Consider the following 23049-nt stretch of genomic DNA (forward strand, 5'->3'; position numbering starts at 1 on the left):
TGTAACTGTGTATACATTTTCAGTGCTCTAAGATTAAAAGCTATTCACACCTGGTCCAAAGTTTTGCTCAAAGCAAAAATTATGTCAGAGTTTTATTAGTATAGCAGTGGTAAGATCTTTGTGCCAAGGACTGCAGATGGACCAAAGTGGAATCAAACATGAATTTCACAAAAAAGCAAAAAAAACTGACAGCCAAGGGTTCAGCAACATTAATTTTAACAGCTTAAATGTATTAACAGAAACAGAAAATTACATAAATAGTTAAATTCTTACCAAACTGGCTAAAATCACTTTGACCTTTTGAAGGCTCTCTGCCCTATCTCTAGACCAGATAGGATGAATCACTGATCAGCCAAAGAACAGAGATACTTCCATAAATGGGATAATTTTGTATCACAACTTTTCCCTTAAGAAGTAAACTGTTACTAAATCACTGCCACTATATTTCTGCCAGTCTGTCAGTCCTCCTTACATGAAAGTATCAACTGTCATGTTTCCTTTGAACGGCATTATGCTTTAATTTTATAGTTTACTCAAAACTGTAAATTAAGACTGTTTAAAAAGCTGCTTTTCTTCAAATAAAAAAATCTGTGTATTGTGTAATAATGAAATTATTTGTAAATAATATATATTCAAATTATCTATCTATCTATCTATCTATCTATCTATCTATCTATCTATCTATCTATCTATCTATCTATCTATCTATCTATCTATCTATCTATCTAGAGAATAGATTTATTCAGAATTAGGATATTAAAGAGGAATATATTAAAATGTATTTGTTTTTAGGTTGATGGGTTTTTTTTTGCGTTTGAAGCTGTTTCAGATCCCTGAGAAATTATTCCCTGATTGGTCAGCAATGACTTGTGTTTCCCCTTTATGGTACATGTAACACACTGAAGGGTTATTTTTGTCCCAAGTTGTATGCATGTGCTGCTGTACTGTGCTCGCTGGTGTTCTTGACTGTATGATTTTGTTTTGTACTGTCAATGAAGTATTACAATAAAATTGTTATTTAAAACCTAGCCTCTGTTACCTCACTTTAACTACTTTGATGAAATTGGAGGTACACGTCTCACATTCTTTTTTTTCTTTTGCTCAGGGACCCAGAGTGGCAGTCTGTTGGAGTGGGGCTTGAAATCAGAATCTCTGGATTCCAAGCAAAATGCCCTAACCACTAGACCACCACTCCCATATTCTAGTGGTTTCCTAAATGCTGTATTGATATTTATGTATATAGGTTAAATAATGTTGACAATTAAAATATAAAACCTAATTGCATTAAAAGAATTAAATGACCCAGCTTACATGGAGTGATTAGACATGGGATTATCGATCCATACCAACACTGTTTATAGCTCTCACTGCCTTCAGAAGTTTCTGTTTACACACGTGTTTTGCAATCTGAACATCTTCAGTTGAATACAATAGTATTAATTACTGAGGATAGAGATGAAACTTCTGCAATGGACTGGCGACCTGTCCAGGGTGTACCCCGCCTCTCCCTGCCTCAGCTGGAGATGTGACCCCACTCAGGATAAAGTGTGTCAGAGAATGGATGGATGGATGGATGGATGGATGGATGGATGGATGGATGGATGGATGGATGGATGGATGGATGGATGGATGGATGGATGGATGGATGGACATGAAACTTCTAATCCAGGATTACTAATTCCTTTTTCCTGGTCCAATTGAATACTGTAAACTGTTCCTCCTTGCACTTGCTACTAGCTCTGCTTTTGTTCCATTTTGCTGTGTCAACAATAAGAACGCTATCATGGGTAGGGAAGGAACTCCAGACTGCAGAGTCGAATTCAAAGAGCCCTCAGCCTTATGGACGTCATCACACAACAGAAACATACAGTGATGATGCTTACCACCTCCAGGGCTCCATCACTAATTCCTCAAATTATAGCCAGCTACCTCCTGTTCCTAGCTCCTCTCTCTTCACTTTTCCGGGGGTCAACAGTAAGAACTTCTTCCAGGGTGGGAAAAGAGATCCAGACTGACAGGCCTTCCAGATATCATTACGTGATGGACAAACACATAAATGATGCTGGTCAAATCTGGACAACCTTCCAGAAAAACAAAACAAAAAGCAAAAAAACAAATGTAGCAAACAAATGAACCTCTCCCTCATAAAACCTCGAACAATGAAGGTGAGGAGATTTCATGTGTCACACACAGTACATGTCACAAAATAGTGTATTTTTGTTTAACTCCATGAGGTGGGCTGTGCCTATATGTTCTGTCAAACAAAGGATTATGGGCAACCCTACAGCTCCTTGTGGTGGCGAAGTTCTCTATGCTAACTGGATTGGTGCTTGGAAGGATACCACTTTCTGGTTTTAGCTCACTCCAAACCGCCAGCCATGTTCGGACAGCACCTATTATGGCAACCACAGATGCACCACCACCTGGGACTATAGCCTTTGGAAAAAGAACTACAAAAAACACAGGTTAGACAAATGTATTTAAGGGCTGAATCTTTTCATTATACAAACCAAATTATATGAAGGTTTGTATGTGTCACACACAGTAAACATGAATAATTAATGCATATTTCTAAAACTTTGAGTGGACTGTGGCTGTTATTATGGTAATATACTGTTTTCTTTTTCTACCTCCTTACTTCCAGCACCATTAGGACAACAGTTATCTTAGTAACCGCTGATGCACTTCAGCTTTGGATTATGAGACTAGTGATTTATAGTGTTTGTATGGACTACTTGATTGCATTCTGACGAGATACTTTAGCTGTTTGTTTCAGGTGTGTTAAAACAGACATATCTCATAGGTATAGGACACCAACCCAACCCATGCATCAAATCCTTTTTCTGTCACGCTCATCCCTTCTAGGGTCGCGAAGGATGCTTGGTCTTATCTCCCAACTGTCAGTTGGCGAGAGGCGAGGTACACCCTGGACAGGTCACCAGTCTATCTCAGAGCAACACAGAGAGAAACAGGACAAACAATCATTCACACACATACTCACACCTAAGGAGAATTTAGAGAAGCCAATCATGTTTTTTTGACTGGACAGGGAAGAAGCTGGAGTGCCCAGATAGAACGGCTGCGTGCACAAGGAGAACCTACAAACTCCATGCAGAAAGACCTGGGCCAGGAATTGATCTCGTTGAGCTCAACACTTCAGGGCCTATTATGCCCCTGGCCCCATTCTCTTGAAGTCTGTTTCTTTAAGATATTCTGCACAGTACCATTTATTATTATTAATTTTAAAGGTAGCCAAAAAGGAAATGGGAGTGAGGGGGAAAAGACACTGCAAAGGTCAACAGGCTGGGACTCAAACCCATGTCATCTCTGTCTGAGACAAAGGCTCCCAGACATGGATCACTCGCAACCCCTGTGCCACCACCATGCCCCAAATTCCAAAAGTTTGCTCCAAGACATTAATCAAGGGGCGCTCTGGCAAACACTTTGTTGGGATGTGGTTGGATTCATCAACTTACTCTTTGCACCTAGAGACAGAAACATGTCCTTCTGATGGGTTAATTCTCTCCAATAACTCTGTCCACTTCTAGATCAGCTGCCTGTCTCCTAAAATCTCTGAAATCCTCTTGAGAATGTCTTGAAGTACAGCAAATTGTCTGGTAATGTCATACATGAATGCACCACCCTGGTGGAATTGGACTTCCTGTGCAACCTCTTGTCCAAATATAACCTCATGCTTCCAGTAGTGAGACTGACCCAAATCAAATGCAAAACTACTCAGTCCAGTTAGTAGAAAAAAAAAAAAAAAGTCTGTCTCCTCTCTGCCTGCAAAACCTGCCATTCTTTCTTTTACTGTTTCCCCTTTAGAGTATCTGGCACAAGAAACCGCTCTACTACATAAGTGAATAGGTGAATATTCCAAACATTTAAATTACTTGAATTTATACTGATACTATACTTTAATGTTGTCTTTGTGCCATCTATAGTCCTGTGCATTTGAAAAGGGAACAAAAAATGTAATAAGGTTGTTAACAAAATCAAAACTCTTGCCACATTTTGCTATTTGCACCAAATGTACTTACAAAATTGTAGCAAGAGAAAGAATGTATATACTTTAAAAATGTTTTTTTTTTTTATAAAGGATTATTTTGATCCAATACTCACAATAGATTTCACTCACTGTCATCTTATTACATAGTACGTATCCACTGTTAACCGGTTACAGTTTAAGCTTTCAAAGAGGGCATCCTCTACATTAAACTATGATAGAAATTAAGTATAGTACTTTTCAACATGCTGTCTGACTGCTATAGTATATATTCTTTGTAACTTAGAAGAATTGGCTAAATAAAATGTATGTGACTTGACCTTGCCTATGTTTGTTGACAATGTTAAAGGCACAGTGACAAATGCTTGCTGTGAGAATTTTCCAAATGTTGTCAGCCCAGAGCAATTGCAAGGCAATTTAGCCCATCCAAGGATATGGTTTAAAAGGTGCCATTATCACATCCAATAAACAACAGCAATTATGTATAATTTCATGTCTTGCCATTGGTGTTGAAACTGAAAATATACAGACAAGGAGAGGCAGAAGGAAATGCAACTTATTGTTTGCAGATGCTGTGTAGGTTATATTGTCTTTGTTCTGAGATGCATTTAAGACAACAGACTGTCAGAAACAGACACTATTTTACTGGGACGTATGTGTTAGTGATTAAATGGTAACTATGGAATAGTTTTGTTTTATCCACATATTTACTGGGTATTTGAAACTAGTGATTTAAGGAAGATAACTTTGCAGTAAATTGTAATATGTCTTTAATCGTAACAGAAAATAAAGCAATCACGCTTTACCATTGTTTGTTTTTTAATATCACTTCTCTGCTTTTTATTTTTATTTTTATTTTTTATTATTGGCTTAGTTGAGTTCACTGCTTCAAAAAAAGAAGAACAAATAATGAAAAATATTTCCTGCACAAACAGCTTCGTTACACTATTTACTTAGTGTACAACTCCCTCTACTGGTCAAATGGGCCTAGACTTTATAAAAGTAAAGCGAGGCTTCAAGTTGGTTCGTTTCTTTCTTGTTTTCAGTTTATTTTTTGTAAGTTACCAAGTTCAACACATGTGATGTGACTGATAACAGCTGATGAAGATGATTAAGATAAAAACCTGTGAAGAGTTGAGAGGGTTTTAGCAGGATTTTTTTTCATTGACCATTGCCATTCCTCACAGACCTTCATTGTAAACATAAATACCTGAAAAGACTCACCGACTTAATTAACATATTCAATGGGATGGATTTAATAATGTTAAGGAGCTCAATTATTTCAACATAGCAATCTAAATACCATTTAGTGTTCTTCATCATAATGACAGGGACATGATTTTCATTGCAAAAAAAAAAGAATGATTTCTGACCTAAAATATGATACAACAATTCATATAAGCTCTAGAGAAGAAACATACTTCAACACAAACTCTGCCAGCTTTCCAGAGAATTTTTCCTCATGCAGCAGAAGAAACAATCATCTACACAGAATCCTCTTATGCCTTAGGGACTCTTAGTAAAATAACCCATTTTGAAGAGTATTCTTATCTCCTCTTCATCTTTAAAATAGGTAGAAATCAGAGGCCACAGGAAAGCACAGCTGACCATATCCCTCCACCTCACCTAATTGTTTCTGTGCTTACTAATAACATGACTTTTCAGTTAATGAGACACAAAAATAATTGCTGATAATAACTTTATACCTGCCCCTTTCCCTACTTTTAATATGCATAGCTGTTATATTGAACTTCGCAACATCTGACTTTCCTATTAAGCACTCTGACATAGGACACTGTTTCTGTTTTTTAACAGTGCAGACGATCAGACTTTAGCGCAGTGGTGCAGTGGGTAGCACTGCTGCCTTGCAGCAAGAAGGTTGCAGGTTCCATTCTCAGCCTGGGGTCTTTTTGCATGGTGTTTGCGTGTTCTCCCTGAACATGCGTGGGTCCTCTCCGGGTACCCCGGCTTCCTCCCAAAGTCCAAAAAGATGGCTGTTAGGTTAATTGGCTTCTCTAAATTCTCCTTAGGTGTGAGTGTGTGCGTGAATGGCTGTTTGTCTCTGTGTTGCCCTAAGATGGCCTGGCAACCTTTCCAGGGTGTACCCTGCCTGTAGACAGCTGGAGATAGGCACTGGCACCCCTCGTGACCCCATTTGGGATAAAGCATGTCAGAAGATGGAGAATGCACCATCAATATGTTTTTTTTTTTTCTAACTTAAATATTACTTGTTTGTAATCCATGTTCTTTATTTTAGCATACCATCCAGTAATTGTTTCTACTTAGTCACCTCCAGCTGGATGGTCCATATTTTACCCTGCTAAAAGTTTCTCTACAGTAATTTTTAGATTAAATGGATGTGAACCACTGTCTAATAAAAATGACTAAATAAATTGTGACTTATGGATAAGAACCGCAACAACCAGCATTAAACCACCTATATACATTCACAGATTTTTGAAAGTATATTTATTCCCTTTGTCAAAGATAAGCCAAAGGACACAGTGTTCTCCCTGTTGTTGCGGAACACAATTAAAGTTCACAAAACAAACATGTTTTTGGTCCCTTTTCAGGATGTCACTTGAAACCCTTTGGTTTCCAATCCCTTGGCTCCCAATTAACTTATCACTGTGCTGCAAGGGACTTCCTGAAGCCTTGCATACTGGCCTGCAGCCTATCATCATCTCTTTCCCTTCTAACAGTATATTTTATTATTTATAGTAATGCAATAATACTTTTGTGAATTGATGAATGTTTTGTCCACCGTTAAATAATTGGCCACTGGATGATAAGAAAGTCCCATCTAATCTGGGACAGACAACAACTTGTTCCCATAGTCATGTCCCAACAGATGAGTTCCCCAGACAGCAGGGTTACAGAGCGGAGGAAGCCAGCAGGACTCCAGCTTTACTCTCACCTGTAGCGCAGGAAGTATTTACATCTGCATCGCTTATTGTCTTCTGCTGTTGAATATATGGACTTTTAATATCTGTAACTTTGAAGCAATAGAGTCGCTTTTTGTTATTTTGAGAAAGTGAAGTTTTCCTGTCTGGCCGTTCAAAGCGCTGGCTGGATACCTGCGCGCTGCGTTTGGCACGGATGGATCAGCTCTGATGACGTTATGATGGCACGAGCCATGCGATTCATAGCCGGAATAACCTCGTTATGACTTTATCCTAACGAGTATCTCTCAGTCGCTCTTTTGTCAGTTTTTTTCTTCTTTTTTATTTATCTCCCAGCACAGAGATGGGTACAGAGAAGCCAAACTTTCTCTCGCAGCCTGTGGTGAAAAATATCTTTATGTTCCGGAACGGAGACCCTTACTATGAGGCCAGACGGATAGTTATCAACGAGAAGAGAGTGGGCAACTTTGAGACGCTGTTGCGAGAGGTGACGGGTGGGATACAGGCTCCGTTCGGGGCGGTGAGGAACATCTACACCCCGAGAGGGGGCCACAAGGTGGAGGGCCTTGACAGCCTGCAGAGCGGGGAGCAGTACGTGGCTGCAGGGAAAGAGAAATTCAAAAAGATCGAGTAAGAATGAACCTTTCTCAGTTTTACCCAACAAAATTTACAAATAATTTATTTTATGCATAGTAAGTAACCTGGGGCAAGTTTAAATGATCAGTCTACATTTAAACATAAGCACTTTAGAGCTTCGCTTATAATTGCTGGGGTTCACAGTCATTCACTCAGACCTGCTGACTGTAGAAAAGTATTAAAATGTATTGTGACTCAACAGTGTAGCTGAGTGCTGAGTCACTGCTTGGTAAGCTGAGTCATGAATAGAAGCATTGACCTAAAATATAAGTCGACTTATGTATAAGACTATTGGATCTGCACATTCATGTATTTATATAACTTAATATCAACGTATCACTTTTCATTGCAATTTGCACATGCATTTCTTATATCATCATGTTTTATTTTCTAAATAAACAAAAACTAAAGTACATGTAGAAATCAAAAGAGACAACAACCCTGTTTGTTATTTGCTTTTTGGATTTAGGGTCTGAATATCATGCTTCAAGCCATCATCAACACATTATATTTAATAAAATTCTATACACATATTTGAATTGCAACTATGTTTGCACAAAGTTCTACATTGCTGGTAGATTTATTTTTTATTTTTTTAATATTAGTGTTTTTTATGGTGATTTCAAAATATTAATATATTTCACCGCATAAATATTTATTATTATGCGGTGTAATAGTGACAGCTGTTAGAACGGTTGCAATATTAAAGAGGGTATTAGGTCTGATTCCAAGGGCATTTTAGGATGGATTTTTTATGCATGCATGCATGTATAGATTTATTTTATTTTGATCTATTCATTTATTTCTTTTTCATATTCAAAAATACTTTATTAATTCCAAAAGAGAAATAAAGTAAATAAATTCAGCCAGGAAAATTATATATCTTTATACATTTGAGCAGAGGCTAAAATGTTTTATAGCTTTGTAATCTATATTTTGATAAACTGAATGGTTGTAAAATCTGTTAAAACCCCTTAACCAGAGAAACCTGGTAGAAATATTATTTCAAATCATTGGAAGCATATAGCTACTGTATATTCTCATTTTACTGATTTCTTTACTACAGTAAAATGTGCCAGCTACAACATATGACCATATAGGCTTACATATTTACATATTTTCTCTGCAACAGACTGTTCATGCACACATTGCTACTTTTTTTTAATCAATGGCAACTAATAGTGTGGAATCAAGAATGATTATTGTCATTATGAAGCCGATATGCTATAAAAAGTTGAATCTTCAGTGGTAGAGAACACAAACTGAACATTTGCATACATATATAAGCTTGTATACGTCTTTAAGTCGTAACATTGAGAAACAGGTCAATAAATATAAGGGGTCTAAACTGGATTACCGTCCTTGCTAAATTTTATAATCTGAATGTAACTCTTCTTTAAATTATACAAAATGTCAAACTGAAGAGCTTGCTCTTTAAAGTAATCTCCACTTGGATTAAGAAAAAGAAATCACAGGATCATCTGTTTAAGTTAGCTAATAACATATGAAGAGTTCATTTGCAAAAACGGGTGAACGCCATTTTTGAAAAAAGAATGAGATGAGGTATGTAATTTACTTTTTGCATGGTGCTGCTAATTAAAAGTATTGTTTTTTTTTAATATATATGAATGTTATCTGCTTTTACAAATGATATATCTTCATATCTTACGGTATATATTTCTTTTTATTATCTATCTATCTATCTATCTATCTATCTATCTATCTATCTATCTATCTATCTATCTATCTATCTATCTATCTATNTATATATATATATATATATATATATATATATATATATATATATATATATATATATATATAGTACCAACAAAAATAGTTGTAATGGATGCAAAAATAGTCAAGCAACTCTAAATTTTATTACCACCTATGTAGTGATGTTGTTTTTGTACCAAATACATACAAATATAACATGAAAAGTATTTGTATAAATGTTCTAGGTATATATAGGTATATAACTCCAAAAGTTACTTTTTTATTGGCACCTCTAACGCAATGCTGCAGGGCAATGATTGACTCATCTGTTCTTGCCTTTTGTGCTGTCTTCCCAGTTATCTAGATATTGGCACCAGAAAGAAGAGGATGATGCAGACTCTGCCTGCACAGGTAAGACAGAAGTGTTTCTAGGGCTTTGTTATTAGTAAATAGAGAGAATTTAATCAGAGTATTGCAACTCTAGTGCAGTAAGAACCCCCTCATCCATCAATTAAAAATGTTTCCATGGGAATTTTGTATTTGAACACATTGCAGAGACAGCTTCTTCAAACAAATGTGCATCTGTGTTTTTGTTTACCCTAATGTAGGTGTGAGACACCAATCATTTTCTCATGTTTCAAGCAGGAAGTAAACAGATCTGGTCATTTGACTCTAAAAATGAGACGTTATCAACTGATCTTGTTTTGTATATTCAGTGCTAGAGGTGCATATCTAGATCATTCAAAAAGAAAAGCGTAACCATTTCTGTAATAAATTCCCTTTCTATTCTTTGTTTTAAATATATGATTCAATATAATATAGATAAACTTTTAGGCATTTGATGAAGTATTTTAAGTCAAAGTGTGATGTTAAGAATTCCCCCCCTCCTGTTCATGAAAAAAATACTGTGTTGTTGTCTCAGTGGCCATGCATTATTGATTTATGTATCATAATCATCCCTTCTTTTAATGCATCTTTAATCACCAGCTATAAAGTCACAGCCAAAGCTGGAGCAGCTAAAAGTCAAGTTGTGCTCAGGTTCATGTGCTTTAAAGTTCAACTGCTGACCTTCTCCCCAAACAACAGGGAACTTGAGAAAGTTTCTGTTTCGTTTGATTGGTATGGCCTAACAGTTCCATTAAAAACAATATGTTATTCCACCTTCATTATCATTTCAGTTACTGTATTAGGAAAACTGTGTTTTTCTGTGTGGCAAATTATTTACTAGTAGATATACTGTAGTATACTATTAGAAAATCAGCTGACTGGAAAATTTCCATTAAATATTTATTGAAGAGGGAGAAACATAAAAAGGATTGCAGATAATAATATGCTTCTATTAAAAGTGATTTAATTTAGAGAGAATAAAAGCCAAAACCAAGAGGCCAAAAAACTACAATTACAATAAATAGAAAAGTTACCAATAATGGCAAACTCAACCAATGATCTGTTCCAAGGTGATCAAGGAAGGTCTAGAATTAACAGTCAAAAGGTAACAAACTGAAGGCGAGCTGCTGGCAAAATAAATATAAAAAGATCTTGTAATCTACCGTAGATAAACCAATGTGGTTCTGAGGTAAAAGAGAAAACAACCTCCTTTCAGGCTGTAGTTCTGATAAACATGTAGCCAGTTCTATTTTTATAATATGGGGTTCTGTTAGTGCCAAAAATATGTTTATGTGTCTTCTGGTGTGTCCATGTGTCTTCTGGTGTGTCCATGTGTCTATGTAAGGTGTGCATGTATCGTGCTTTTGTAATGGAAGCTGTATATGTAGTGGTTTAAAGTCTATATGTCAGATTCATATGTTGTGTCTATATGAAGGATAACATGCATTGCATTATTCTTCACTTTATGTTGTTTGACCATGTTGTTGAACCTGTCAGCATGTGATCTCGTTTTGCTGTTGTTTCCTTTGCTGTTACAGCCTGTCGTTCTCCCCTGTCATCTCCCTCTGCTGGTACAACCTGGCGTTACAACCTTTTGTCTCCTCTGATGTTAAAACCTGTCGTTCTCCTCTGTCTTCTCCTCTGCTGTTATACCTGTCGTCTCCTCTGTTGTTAAAACCTGTCGTCTCCTCTGCTGTTACAGCCTGTCCATGGTAATGCTCATTGAAGCTCAATTTTACAGCAGAGGCGTTTGTGTCATTGACTCCTATTTTGAAATCTCCGTTAAACCGGAAGTGTGTACGTTATTTTATCATGACCGCATTGGTCAGTAAGTGAAGAACTAAGGCGTTTACCAGAGCTAATATGTGTGAACAGTCAGATTTGAAGGGAGTTATTACTGTTGTGACATTAAAGATTAAAACAATATAGATAAAATAGCCAACCACTCGCAAATGGAACCAGGTAACGACACAAGACAGCAGCAGCAACCCACCATTGTAAAAGCAGTGCAACGCCCCGTTAACGGGGACAATCACAAGTATAACGGAGACAAGTTGTAACGACACAGCAGACGACAGAGGTGACGACAGGTTGTAACGACACAGAAGACGACAGAGGTGACGACAGGTTGTAACGACACAGAAGACGACAGAGGTGACGACAGGTTGTAACAACACAGAAGACGACGGGACAACGACAGGTTGTAACGCCAGGTTGTACCAGCAGAGGGAGATGACGGGACAACGACAGGTATAACAGCAGAGGGAGACGACAGGGGAGAACGACAGGCTGTAACAGCAAAGGAAACGACAGCAAAACGAGATCACATGCTGACGGGCTCAACAACATGGTCAAACAACATAAAGTGAAGAATAATGCAATGCACGTTATCCCTCATGTAGACACAATGCATATGCTCACAGCATATAGACACAACATATGAATCTAACATATAGACTTTAAACCACTACATATACAGCTTCCATTACAAAAGCACGATACATGCACACCTTACACAGACACATGGACACACCAGAAGACACATGGACACACCAGAAGACACATAAACATATTTTTGGCACTAACGGAACCCCATACATAAACATACCAGAAGACACATAAACATATTTTTGGCACTAACGGAACCCCATATTATAAAACTCTTCATGCTTACTACATTCCCTATGATTAAGGAACATGAGGGTAACAACTCAGAGCATTTATCTGAGCAGTTTGTAAATGGAGTGGGTACATGCCACAATCATCATGTAGGCCTTTTAAATACTGTCAGCATGGTTTATTTGCACATCCACAAAAATCATTTGATTCTACAGAGCAACATTTATTATCACATCAGACGTAATCTCGAAAATCATGTGGTTTGTCTACTCTCCCTGTGCACTTTTCCTGCTATTTTTGTTCTTCTCTTTGCCTTTTAATGTGTCACTATTTCCCTGTGTCGTATGCTCTGTATCCTCCTTCCAGTTCAGAGTTGCTATGGCTTTGGGCCTAACTCAGAGAAGTACTCCCCTCATATTATTGGTTGAGTGTCTTCAACCCCTATTCCACTTCGGGTTCTTGCAATGTTTTAGGAGCAGTAAAGATCTCAGAACAAAAGAACGACCCTGACATTGTTACGGTATTTGTTTGTTAACTAGCCAACATAGAAATACTGTAAAACATTGTATTGACTAAAGAATCAAAGAATCATTGCCACACATAAGCCTCTAGACCCACACAGAGTCTGAGCCTATTCGTGACTCTCTGAGAAAATTTGTCATACACCATTAAAAAATGTAAAATTTTGTGCCAGGCATGGTGGCTTTTGCTCATGACCTGAATATTATTCCCTTGAAATGGGTGTAAGATCACAACACTCTATACAGCAGTACCCAAGCAACATTTTGCTTCCAGACTAACTAGTGAATTCATTGGAGGGTCACATCAACCGGTTGTATTCCAATTATCCTTAGGTGGAATACCTGTTTACATGAAACAGTAAATACACACCTAAATTTTAGTTTATTAGTTTACATAAAAGCAAATTTTATCAGGTTTCACAGCAAATAACTAAGTTTGTAATGAAAAAAATTATATTTTACAATATTTAATTTTCCATATTTTCTGTTGGCTGATGCTGAGCTTGGTTACACATGTACAGAAATATGATTGCACTTTGATATCTCTGATTATCTGAGTTTTGAAATGATTATGTAAACTGCAAAATCTGATTCGAGGATATTGGAGAACAGACTTCGATTTTTCCAAATGCAATTAGCTTGTGCATTTAAAACATTGTTCTATGTAAGTTTGTAAATAGAAAGAAACAGCTAGCTGGAGTATGGTTTTCTAAAGACAAGCTGCCTCCTTGTGCCAGGCTTGGTTGAATCCCCTGCTTCTTTGTAGCAAAAATGAGAAAAAAATCTAGAGGTATAGTTTCATGAATATTCTCCAACACATCTTGAAGCATAACAGAACAGACTGGAACATATAGTCAAAGATTATATAAATATCATTAAGATCTGTTGTAGTGGTTAGCAGATTTCCCCAGTTATCATTTCGTATGTACATGTAAACACACACAAGCTGTATATATAATTTGAATTAGATACATTTCTCTTAATATTTTAATTTGCTGTAGCATCATTGATCCCAGAGCATTTGTCTCTAAAGATAAATGATTAAACTGATTTTTAGCTTTTCCACTGTTTTGAACATGACTTAAACACACTTATAAATTGATAAAAATGTATACAGCTATGTATAGATCAAAATAATGAGGTGTATGCTAATTTAAATCAGAACTAATTCTGAGATCATAACATTTAATCAGCCTATTTTGAAAAGAAGTTCAATAAATACCAAATGAATAAGCATGTAAATAAAAATAGTTCAACATTTCTAGGTATCATGAAAGCTAAGAAAACTAAAAAAACAGCTGATACAAAAAGCAGTTTATGATGGACAGTTTTCATTTCCATAATTGGTTAGAATGTGGCATAGTAAACTAGCCCCACCCACCAGTGGCCAAAATCATTTTTGCCTGTAAGTGCGAGTTAAATTACACATTTAATCTCACATTTAGTCTGGTTTATCAAGCTAGTTAAAATGTAGACTCCGATTAAACAGAGTTCTCAGATAGCAATCAAATCTGGTCAAAGCAACTCCAAACAAAACTAGTTAGTTTACGTTAGTATGTACTTTGTCTACTTTTAGGATTTTTTTTTGTAGTCTCTTTGTTCCTGGCTAGTCCCTAAATGAGTCATCCCTGTGTCTTTAGTACTTTTTAGTTAGTTTTTTATTTTATTTGCATGTTTTCTGAAAAAAAAAATTTTGGTCTTTACTATGACTTTTCTATTCTTCTAAAGCCTATCTGTTTTAATTTTCTGCTTCTGGGCCTTAACTCGGTTACCATGTTCCATTCCCAGAACAGCAGGATCCCCATCTAATACCCACCGTTGGTTACAGGTGTTAAGGGACAGGACTAGCTGTATTCACCCTTTGCATTGTCAGAGAACCACAAGGGGGCTACTCTTTTGGCGCTCTATTAATCACTGGAAGATGCTTTTTTGCTCTTTTTTTTTTTCTTTCTAAAGTTTACATTTTTTCTGGCCCTTTTGGAATTAGTTTACTATAATTTTACCTTTTGACAGTTGTCTTAAAATAATTGCAATATACCACCTTGATCACAAACTATTCCCAGGCGTTGCTTCATGCTCCTACAGTTTGAAACAAACTGTACATGAGAGTAAAGCCACTAGACAATACTATGCTTATTTAGCTCTTTTATTATATGGAAATTAGCCTAAGCCTCTGGCTCTTTTTTAAATCTCAAATGAGTGTACTGTATAGCTCAAGTGGGAATTAGAATGCTTTAATGATGCAGCAATGTTGCATAATACCATAAAAAAACCTATATTTCAAGTATTAATGTTTAGCATGCCAGTTTTTCTATCTGTAGCTGCAGACTTTATATTATAACATGGTAATATTTTTTTCTATTTTCAGGCCAGACCACACAATCGAATAATCGTGTCAGCACGATTTCTAAAACCAATCAAAGAGCCTTGTACAATATTGTAAGTAGAGTGCTACTGCACACAGTTCAAATCCACATATTGAATTTTTTTTTATCCACAAATGGGGATTACTGACAAATGTATTCTTGCCATAGATTGATAAGCAAAGATGTCTCTAATACATTGTTGTTGTTTATTTTGTATAGTGTGGTAGCAAATGGTGACGTGTTGAATCCTGCAATGAGACTGCTGATCCATCAGAGGATAATGGGGCAGTTCGACAGAATACTAGAAATGATCACAGAGAAGATGGGCTTGAGAGTCCTGGGAGGTGTGCGAAGGTAATGACAGGTTACACAAATAGACCTCCCCTCTCTACGCATTGTCTTGTATATCAAAGCGTTATACATGGATCTTTTATAGATATTTTTGTCTTTGAGATCTTTATACATACAGATGTACCTGATGAACTTAGAAACATCCTTTTACTCATTCAGTTTTCACAGCAAACCTTTAGTAGGAATGGAAACATTTAAAAACGATGCAGTAACTTTTACCATTTTTCAGACCTTAAGGGTTTTTTCCTCATTTTTTCACCCTAGTCTGTACACTTATGAAGGCCAGCAGGTGACTGATGGGAATAAGCTGGAGTGTGGGCAGCTTTATGTGGCTGTGGGCAGAGAGAGATTTAAGAAGCTTCCATACAGTGACCTTCTCTTCTCTAGGCCTAAAGGAACAAGAAGGATCAGAGGGTAAGCTCAGTGCTGCAAGAAGTCCATGGAAATAACTTGATGAGAAGTTCACACAGAGTAGTCTCACTTACACAACTTACATCAGTTTTTCTCCAAATCGCATTGGTTTAAACGTATTCTTTGAACACAGTTTTGTGTCTTTACATAAGGTTTTTAATTTCTTCATAAATGCACCTAGGCTGTAAATAGCAGCAATCGTTTTTATTACAAACATTTTTAATGCTGTGTATACATGGAGAATTAATTGTCAAAATGGCAGAATTTTTCTTTTTTGACATGCTATCTAAATTATAATTGTACATTTTGTGTGTATCCAGTTGCAGAACGGATCAATTTACCTCTGAACACTACTCTTTATTGCAGTTTCAAAAACTCAAAAACATATGTAGATAAATTATAATGGATTATTCATGTGATTTATAGATACATATATTTATAATTTTTTTTTACAGAATGAAGGCCCAATGTCTACCACCCATCTATCGATTTTCAAAACAAAATGGAAATGTAAGAACTCATAAATTCTTTTCCATAATTAAATTGTATGTTTTACAAGGTCATATTTGAGAGAATTTTTTTTATTAAAAAAACAAAAAAAACAATAAAAACCCCAAAACAGTTCATGCCTCTATAGTCTGTAGATGCATTGTAACAACATGCATTTTATCTTCATTTGTATGCTCTGTAGGACTCTATCTTGAGTCTTGAGTTTTTTCAGTTTTTTAATCAGTTGTATTTTCTTGTGCCTCAGAATAAGTCCACTGGTCGTTCAAGTGACAATGGGGATGCAGATTCCAAAGCCTCCCCCTCAAACCACTGCAGCAATAGCAGAGAACATCTGGCCTCTGCTGTAAGAGAGATCTCCCAGGCCAGGCTCCTCACCCTCAGGAAGAAGAAGAGTGGACAAAGCATCACTGCCGGCTCGCCTGATAGTGGTAACAGACATTCACTACAAAAAATTATACACTGATCTAAATAGATATTTCATTGATTAATACTTGCTAATCTACGGGTGGTCTTCTGGCTACCATGATGGTTTTGAAGTGGAAAGAGCATCAACTTAGTCTGACACAGTTGTGTTTCTAATATATAAGAAAACAGTCAAACAATTGTACGGAAAATAGTGGTGGTGTGTTAACAGGAATATTTCTTTGGATTGTTGCTCCAAATGCTTTAAAGTACTTAATAATAATATTTTTGTATAAATAAAAGGCATTAATTATGTATTTTTGTTATGGATTTCATATAATAATAGTAAATGAATGCAATCAAGGCTGCAGAGGTAAGACACAATGAAGACAGTATGATGTAATGTGGTGCCTTTTAATCTTATGTAACCTGCAGTATGCTTGGATGTCCACTAAGTGGCACTGATGTTCTGCAAAACAGAAAAGACATTGAAACAGTGAAAGTGAAGATGGCATGATGACTTTGACCATTACTACAAGAAACGCATTACATCATCCCCTAGCCTCATGAGCAACAATCTGTAAAGTTCTCAACAACTGTAAGAGAAAAGAAACAAAACAAATATTTTTGTTTTAAATTTTGCTCTTGGTGAATTTTAAATATAAGAATCTTTAATAACATCTAGGCAGCTACTGTCACGTGCTAAAATATGATGCATCACAGGTTTTTTGCTTGTTTGTTTTTGTTTTGCCCAATGTAGGCAGCCTGTTGAAATACCCACTGGTTGAAACACATTACATCATTTTGTTTTAACTGGGATATTTCTCTCCCTCGCTCTCTCTCTCTTTTGTTGTGTCAGTTGACAGCAGAACTGCAGAGGAGTGTGTTGAATGTGTGTTTGTGGTTCAAGGGGGTTGGCATTTCGAATCAAGAGAGGACACAGAAACAGTCTGCATTCACATAAATGCTTTCTATTTCCTCAAAAAAATATCACCTTGAAAAACCTCTGTCTTCCTTTGTGCACATTGGTATGCGGTTACAGTCACATTGGATGATACGGAAAAAAACATTTATCCAAAAAAAAAGGGACAGCTCAGGAAAAAGATCAGAGCAGATGTTTGACTCATTTGAAAGAATTTTGCTTTTTCTCTTACAAACACACACACTCATTCACCTCTATCTGACCTTTTATTTCTCTGACAAATTGGGTCATGTTAACAAAATGCAATGCTTTGCCTGTATTTGTTTAGTTTTGCTGCATTAGTAATTGTCTTTATGTTTATTTTTGTCTTCATAGAGATGGTAATTTTTTTTATTTAAAACTGTCCGCTTAGATTTTTTTTTTTTTTTTACTGTAAGAGTAAATACATCTTTCAGTGTTTAGGCAGTTTTTATCAATTGTTCATGTCATTCTAATATTAGTTTAACAGTTTAACAGCTGCAGAGAGTAAGATTAATACCCTGACTGCGTTTGAGGTAAAAACATTTGACCATGTAAAAAAACGTGGCACATCATTTGAAAAGAAGTGATCACATAAAATCATTATAGATGCATCACTGTTCTGATGTGACATTATGTCCATGTGTTTAGGTGGATGTTTCTAGTTACTCAGTGTCTATTAGCAGCTGGAAAGTGTAGCTCCAGCAGTCTTGCTGTGTTATAAAGGCTGTGAATGTTTCTACTCCCTTAGAATAATCACACTAGATAGTGACAGCAAGGACAAGGGGGTGATGAGATGGTGCAAGAACACAAGTGGTGAAGGTTGTGGAATGACTAAGGAAGATGTCTGGCTTAAGAGCCTTAACAAGCACAATGTGTGTATCAGCACAGGTGTAAAAACCTTTCAGCATCAGGCTATTTATTGCTCCAACCTGGACTGTATTTGTCTTTTTGTTCTTACAAAACACATTCATGCTCAACATGGACAGAAGCAATTAGTGGTTGTTTCTGACCTCAAAATAGAAATAGGATTGTTTATCAGTGTTCTCTTCCATAAGAGCCCCTGTGACCAATTCAGTTAATGGCTCCCTTGAGATGGGAGAACTAAGAGGATGAAGAGTGAGAAGGAAGAGACGAAAATAAAAAGAAAAAGGATGTATCTGAAAAGGTGAAGAGGGGAAGATAAAAGGGAGGGTTGAAGCAGAGGGACTAATAGGATGAGATTATAGAAGCAGAAAGGCATTATGAGGCAGAAAGGAAAAAGAGGAACATGGATGGAATCAAATAGCAAATATGATGAATAGCCTTAGCTCATAGAGTGAACATTGAGTTGGGAAAAAAAGGCATAAAGAGATATTGAAGGTTGACGTGATGGGTGGGGCTTTGGTAATTGTCTTTCATTTGGATAATCTCTCCATTTAGAGTCATCAAAGAGATTTTACTTGTGTGCCCCTTGCTGTGGCCAAATTGCTGCTCTGAGAATCAACAAGTGTGTTAGGCTTCAAACAGGTCAAACAGGTCAAACAGGTCTGCAAGGAGGGATTGAAAGTACAAAAGAAAAAGAAAAAATAGAAATGCCCTGTTATGTTGCTTCTTTTTTTTTTTAGCTATGCTTCATGCATGCAATCGCTAATCAAAACCAAAGTTGGACAATTGCATGTTCCACTCTGTGTTTTCTGTTTTATACTTCAAGCCCAGAAGTAGCATTTTCTAAAGAATTTGTAATAAGTTCAGAGCTAAATATTTTAACCCCTAGAACCCTACGGACCCACCGCTGCTACGTGACCTCGTAATTTTAACAAACCCCCAGTATTGATGTAAAAAACACGTTTGGCACAGTTTGGTGACATTTTTGGATAAATGTGCCAAAATGGCCCCTCCGCCTAAGAAATTTCTCACTAATACCATTCTAAAATAAATATGATTCATCTGATTGAGTCCAAATTTGGTATATTAATGATAGGTTATGATATGAGGTTAATGATAATTTTTTTGCTTTTTAATAAAGTTAATCAACTATCAATCACAGTATCTGTTGAACACTTTAAGTCATATAGAGATGAACCATTCCAATATTAATATCAATGTCGGTCCTTATATTAAAGGAATGTTCTAGAACATGTATACCTGTTGCTGAAAATGGGTCTGATCCATAATGGCAGATATATTCTATCTATTTCTATAATAATTTAATATAGTATTATATAAAAATGATTTTAGGAGTAATGTTTCCCCTTATGGGATTTTTCTTTGACTTGATTAGTACTGTCAATTTGAACCCCCACATTTACATATTTGTTATCAGGATGTATACATCCTGTCCTGCTTACACCAATAATTGTTTTTATACCTTCCTTTCTGACCTATACTAACCTCAAGTTGTATTTTAGAATATAGATGTGATTATTTATTCATATCTCTTGCATATCTTGTAACATATCTTGTTGATAAATGTGGAAACATTTATCACAGTCTCTTTAAAAGAACAACAGTAATGATGATACTGCTAAAGCAAACAGAGCTCTGCTATAACCCCCCCCCCCCCGCCCCAATTATCAGATGAGAATTCAACAAGACTGATTGGTGCATCCCTACAAGTGCTATAATGTAAAAAAAAAAAAAAAGTATTAGTTATTAGGAGTTAATGATACACCTGTAGCTGGTGGGTTGCCAGTTTAAACCCGTCTCAGTCATTGTATTTTTAGGCAGGACAGGTTAGCTGGCCCTGTGGTACCTCGCTTAACTAAGTATTTTTTGTTGTTGAATATAAGAGATTTTGCAGATATATTTTTATACATACATTGTTTAGATTTACTTATATCTTTATACCCTTTTTATAGAATAGAATAAAATAGAATAGAAATTCCCTTTATTGTCCCACAATGAGCAAATTCTTGCGTTTACAGCAACAAAAAGATTATAGAAAAAAATGGTCACACAAACATGGATCTTTGAAAAAGGTATAAAAATAACATAATAGGGAAGAGTTAGATAAACAATAAAATACTGCACAGTAAAATGTTTTAACAATATAAAAAACTGTGCACCTGGAGAATAAATAACCTATATACAGCTATGGACATTTTTTAAAGTAATAGATAACTGAAAATAGCAGCAACATCAGAGATGTGCAAAATGACAGCATCATGTTATTTAACTGACAAAGGTTTATATCAATACATTAGCTTTTATTTCTTCATGCTCCTGGTGGTTGTCATCTTTGTTCACTTAACAGTAAAAAAAAGGAAAAAAATTAAACAGAAACAGTTTTGAAAAGTTCGGTATTTATTCTTTTCCTGCTTTGTGTGTCATCTATCACGGTTTCTAAGCGACAGTGCGTACGGCGGTGAAAGCGGCGGAAGGTTAGACCTGTTAAAATTCACAGCCAAAATTCTTCCGGTCTCCCTATTTTCACGGACTTCGTAAGACCCAGTCCAGGTAGACCGTATTCTTGGAAGAAGCAGCCCATAAATTCGTAAGCACATAGTCTTTTTTTTCTTCAAGTGTTAGCCAAACAGGGTGGATCTTGTTCTGAGTGATAAATCGTTGGGCACATAAATAACCACAGACAACCACAGTTAAAAGATGTGTACCTTTATTAGCTAATTACAATATTAGTATATTTAATTACCATGCAAACTATATACAAACTCAAGTCCTTTAAAATAGCAGCAGATAAATGTGAAGAACAAATTATGCAGAGATCTTAATCCCAATCAAATGGTGTACCTTCATTCGCTTTACATTGAATAATGAACAAAGACTGAGAAATTTATCGAAATATAGCTGGATAGCATTGGAGCAAAAATGGGTTAGCTCAGATGACACCAGCAGACCCTGCTGGAGGGGGGGCCTGCTAGAACAATGGGTCGTAAACTCAGCCTAGTCTATCTTACAATGCTAGTCATTTAAACTTATCACTTTATCTCTCAGGAGAAAATGGGGAAAGAGAAAACCAATGCATGGCATTCTCATCTATTCACATGCTCATTCAGACATAGACTTCATAAGGTTAGCATTCAGTTCACAACCCCTCAATATAAAACCATCAACTTTCAAGATTAAGGTGTTTCTTTCAGATAAAACAGATGCAAACATATTCTGCCTCTCGCCCAAGCAGAATGATCACTAATAGTAAAAGTATTAGTGTTTATTATTATTTATGTCTAGTGTTTAATACAAAGTATTAATGTTTATAGCTCAAGTAGAAGTATAAATCCTGCAGTTAAAAAACACTTTCGTAGAATTTAAAGCATCAACCTAAGTTTTTTACTCATGTAAAAGTGTAAAAGTACCAGTTTCAAAACTTACGTTATAAAAATAAAAAGTCGATCAATCAATAATATAGGTAAAAATAAGGACAAAAGCTTTAAACCTTATACTTCACAACCCCATTAAAGGAATATTTTTCTACAATTCTGAATGATAACTACCTTTCCTAGTTTTTTAACTGTCTCAAATATAACTTTGCAGTAGCTTGAAAAACTATGCATTTTGGTATGTGGCAAACAAGAACATGCTGCAGTACAGAGTCCAACCACAAAGAAATTAATTGTCTGGATGAAACAAATTATGTGCTCCATGTTGAATAGCAATTGTTAATCCCCTAAAGGCGATACTTTTTGAGAAGCTGAAATGTCAAATTTCTGTCAGTATTAGAATTTAATCTTAGATTCTGGACTATTCATGGTTAAATCTTGGACTGTAGAGGGCTAGATATGAGGTGTAATTATGACTCATGCGTACAGGTAAGATTTAACAAGGAAATCTGCTATTTTATTTATGTTTCACATGGTTTGATTAATCTTAAAGACTTTTTTGTACCCCAATTTTCAACATCTATGTCTACAGTATATACATTTTTAGTATAGATCCCATTCAATCTCTGATAAATGAGACCCCAGATCTTGCTGATCAGATTTCAGACATGGATGAAACTGTATCCCTATGTATAGCTGCTAAGAATTTCATGGTAGTATTAAGGTGTCTGGGCGTCAGATGAGAAGGAAGCTGGACTAAAAGAAAATGCTAGCTGGAAAGAAGATTTTGTATATGTAGATGTGACTAAATTAGCTGATTGTTGGAGGAAAATAAAATACTAGAGGACAAGGTTTCCCCCCCAAAAAAGGGAACTATCTGGCACAAAGCATTAATCACATGTCGCAAATGAATACCCAACTTGCAATATTAGTGATCATAGTAATATCAATGATATACAATCAGAATAGCCTAAATATGTAGGCTATATATATATATATATATATATATATATATATATATA

The 23049-nt window shown here is 36.0% G+C and overlaps 1 protein-coding gene across 1 annotated transcript in view; it reads left to right on the top strand.

The window, feature by feature from the left end:
* The first annotated feature begins 6907 nt into the window (after nucleotides 1-6907).
* LOC107102766 (doublecortin domain-containing protein 2-like) overlaps nucleotides 6908-23049 on the top strand; it is a 37619-nt gene continuing 21477 nt past the window's right edge. Inside the window, exons 1-7 of the mRNA XM_015402190.1 lie at nucleotides 6908-7539; nucleotides 9618-9672; nucleotides 15157-15227; nucleotides 15374-15508; nucleotides 15770-15919; nucleotides 16372-16426; nucleotides 16671-16854. Of these exons, the coding sequence (XP_015257676.1) occupies nucleotides 7253-7539; nucleotides 9618-9672; nucleotides 15157-15227; nucleotides 15374-15508; nucleotides 15770-15919; nucleotides 16372-16426; nucleotides 16671-16854 (937 nt within the window). The 5' untranslated portion in view covers nucleotides 6908-7252. The remainder of the gene's footprint in view (nucleotides 7540-9617; nucleotides 9673-15156; nucleotides 15228-15373; nucleotides 15509-15769; nucleotides 15920-16371; nucleotides 16427-16670; nucleotides 16855-23049) is intronic.

This window comes from Cyprinodon variegatus, unplaced genomic scaffold (genome assembly GCF_000732505.1).
Source record: "Cyprinodon variegatus isolate N-32 unplaced genomic scaffold, C_variegatus-1.0 Scaffold1314, whole genome shotgun sequence".
NCBI classification, from domain to species: domain Eukaryota; kingdom Metazoa; phylum Chordata; class Actinopteri; order Cyprinodontiformes; family Cyprinodontidae; genus Cyprinodon; species Cyprinodon variegatus.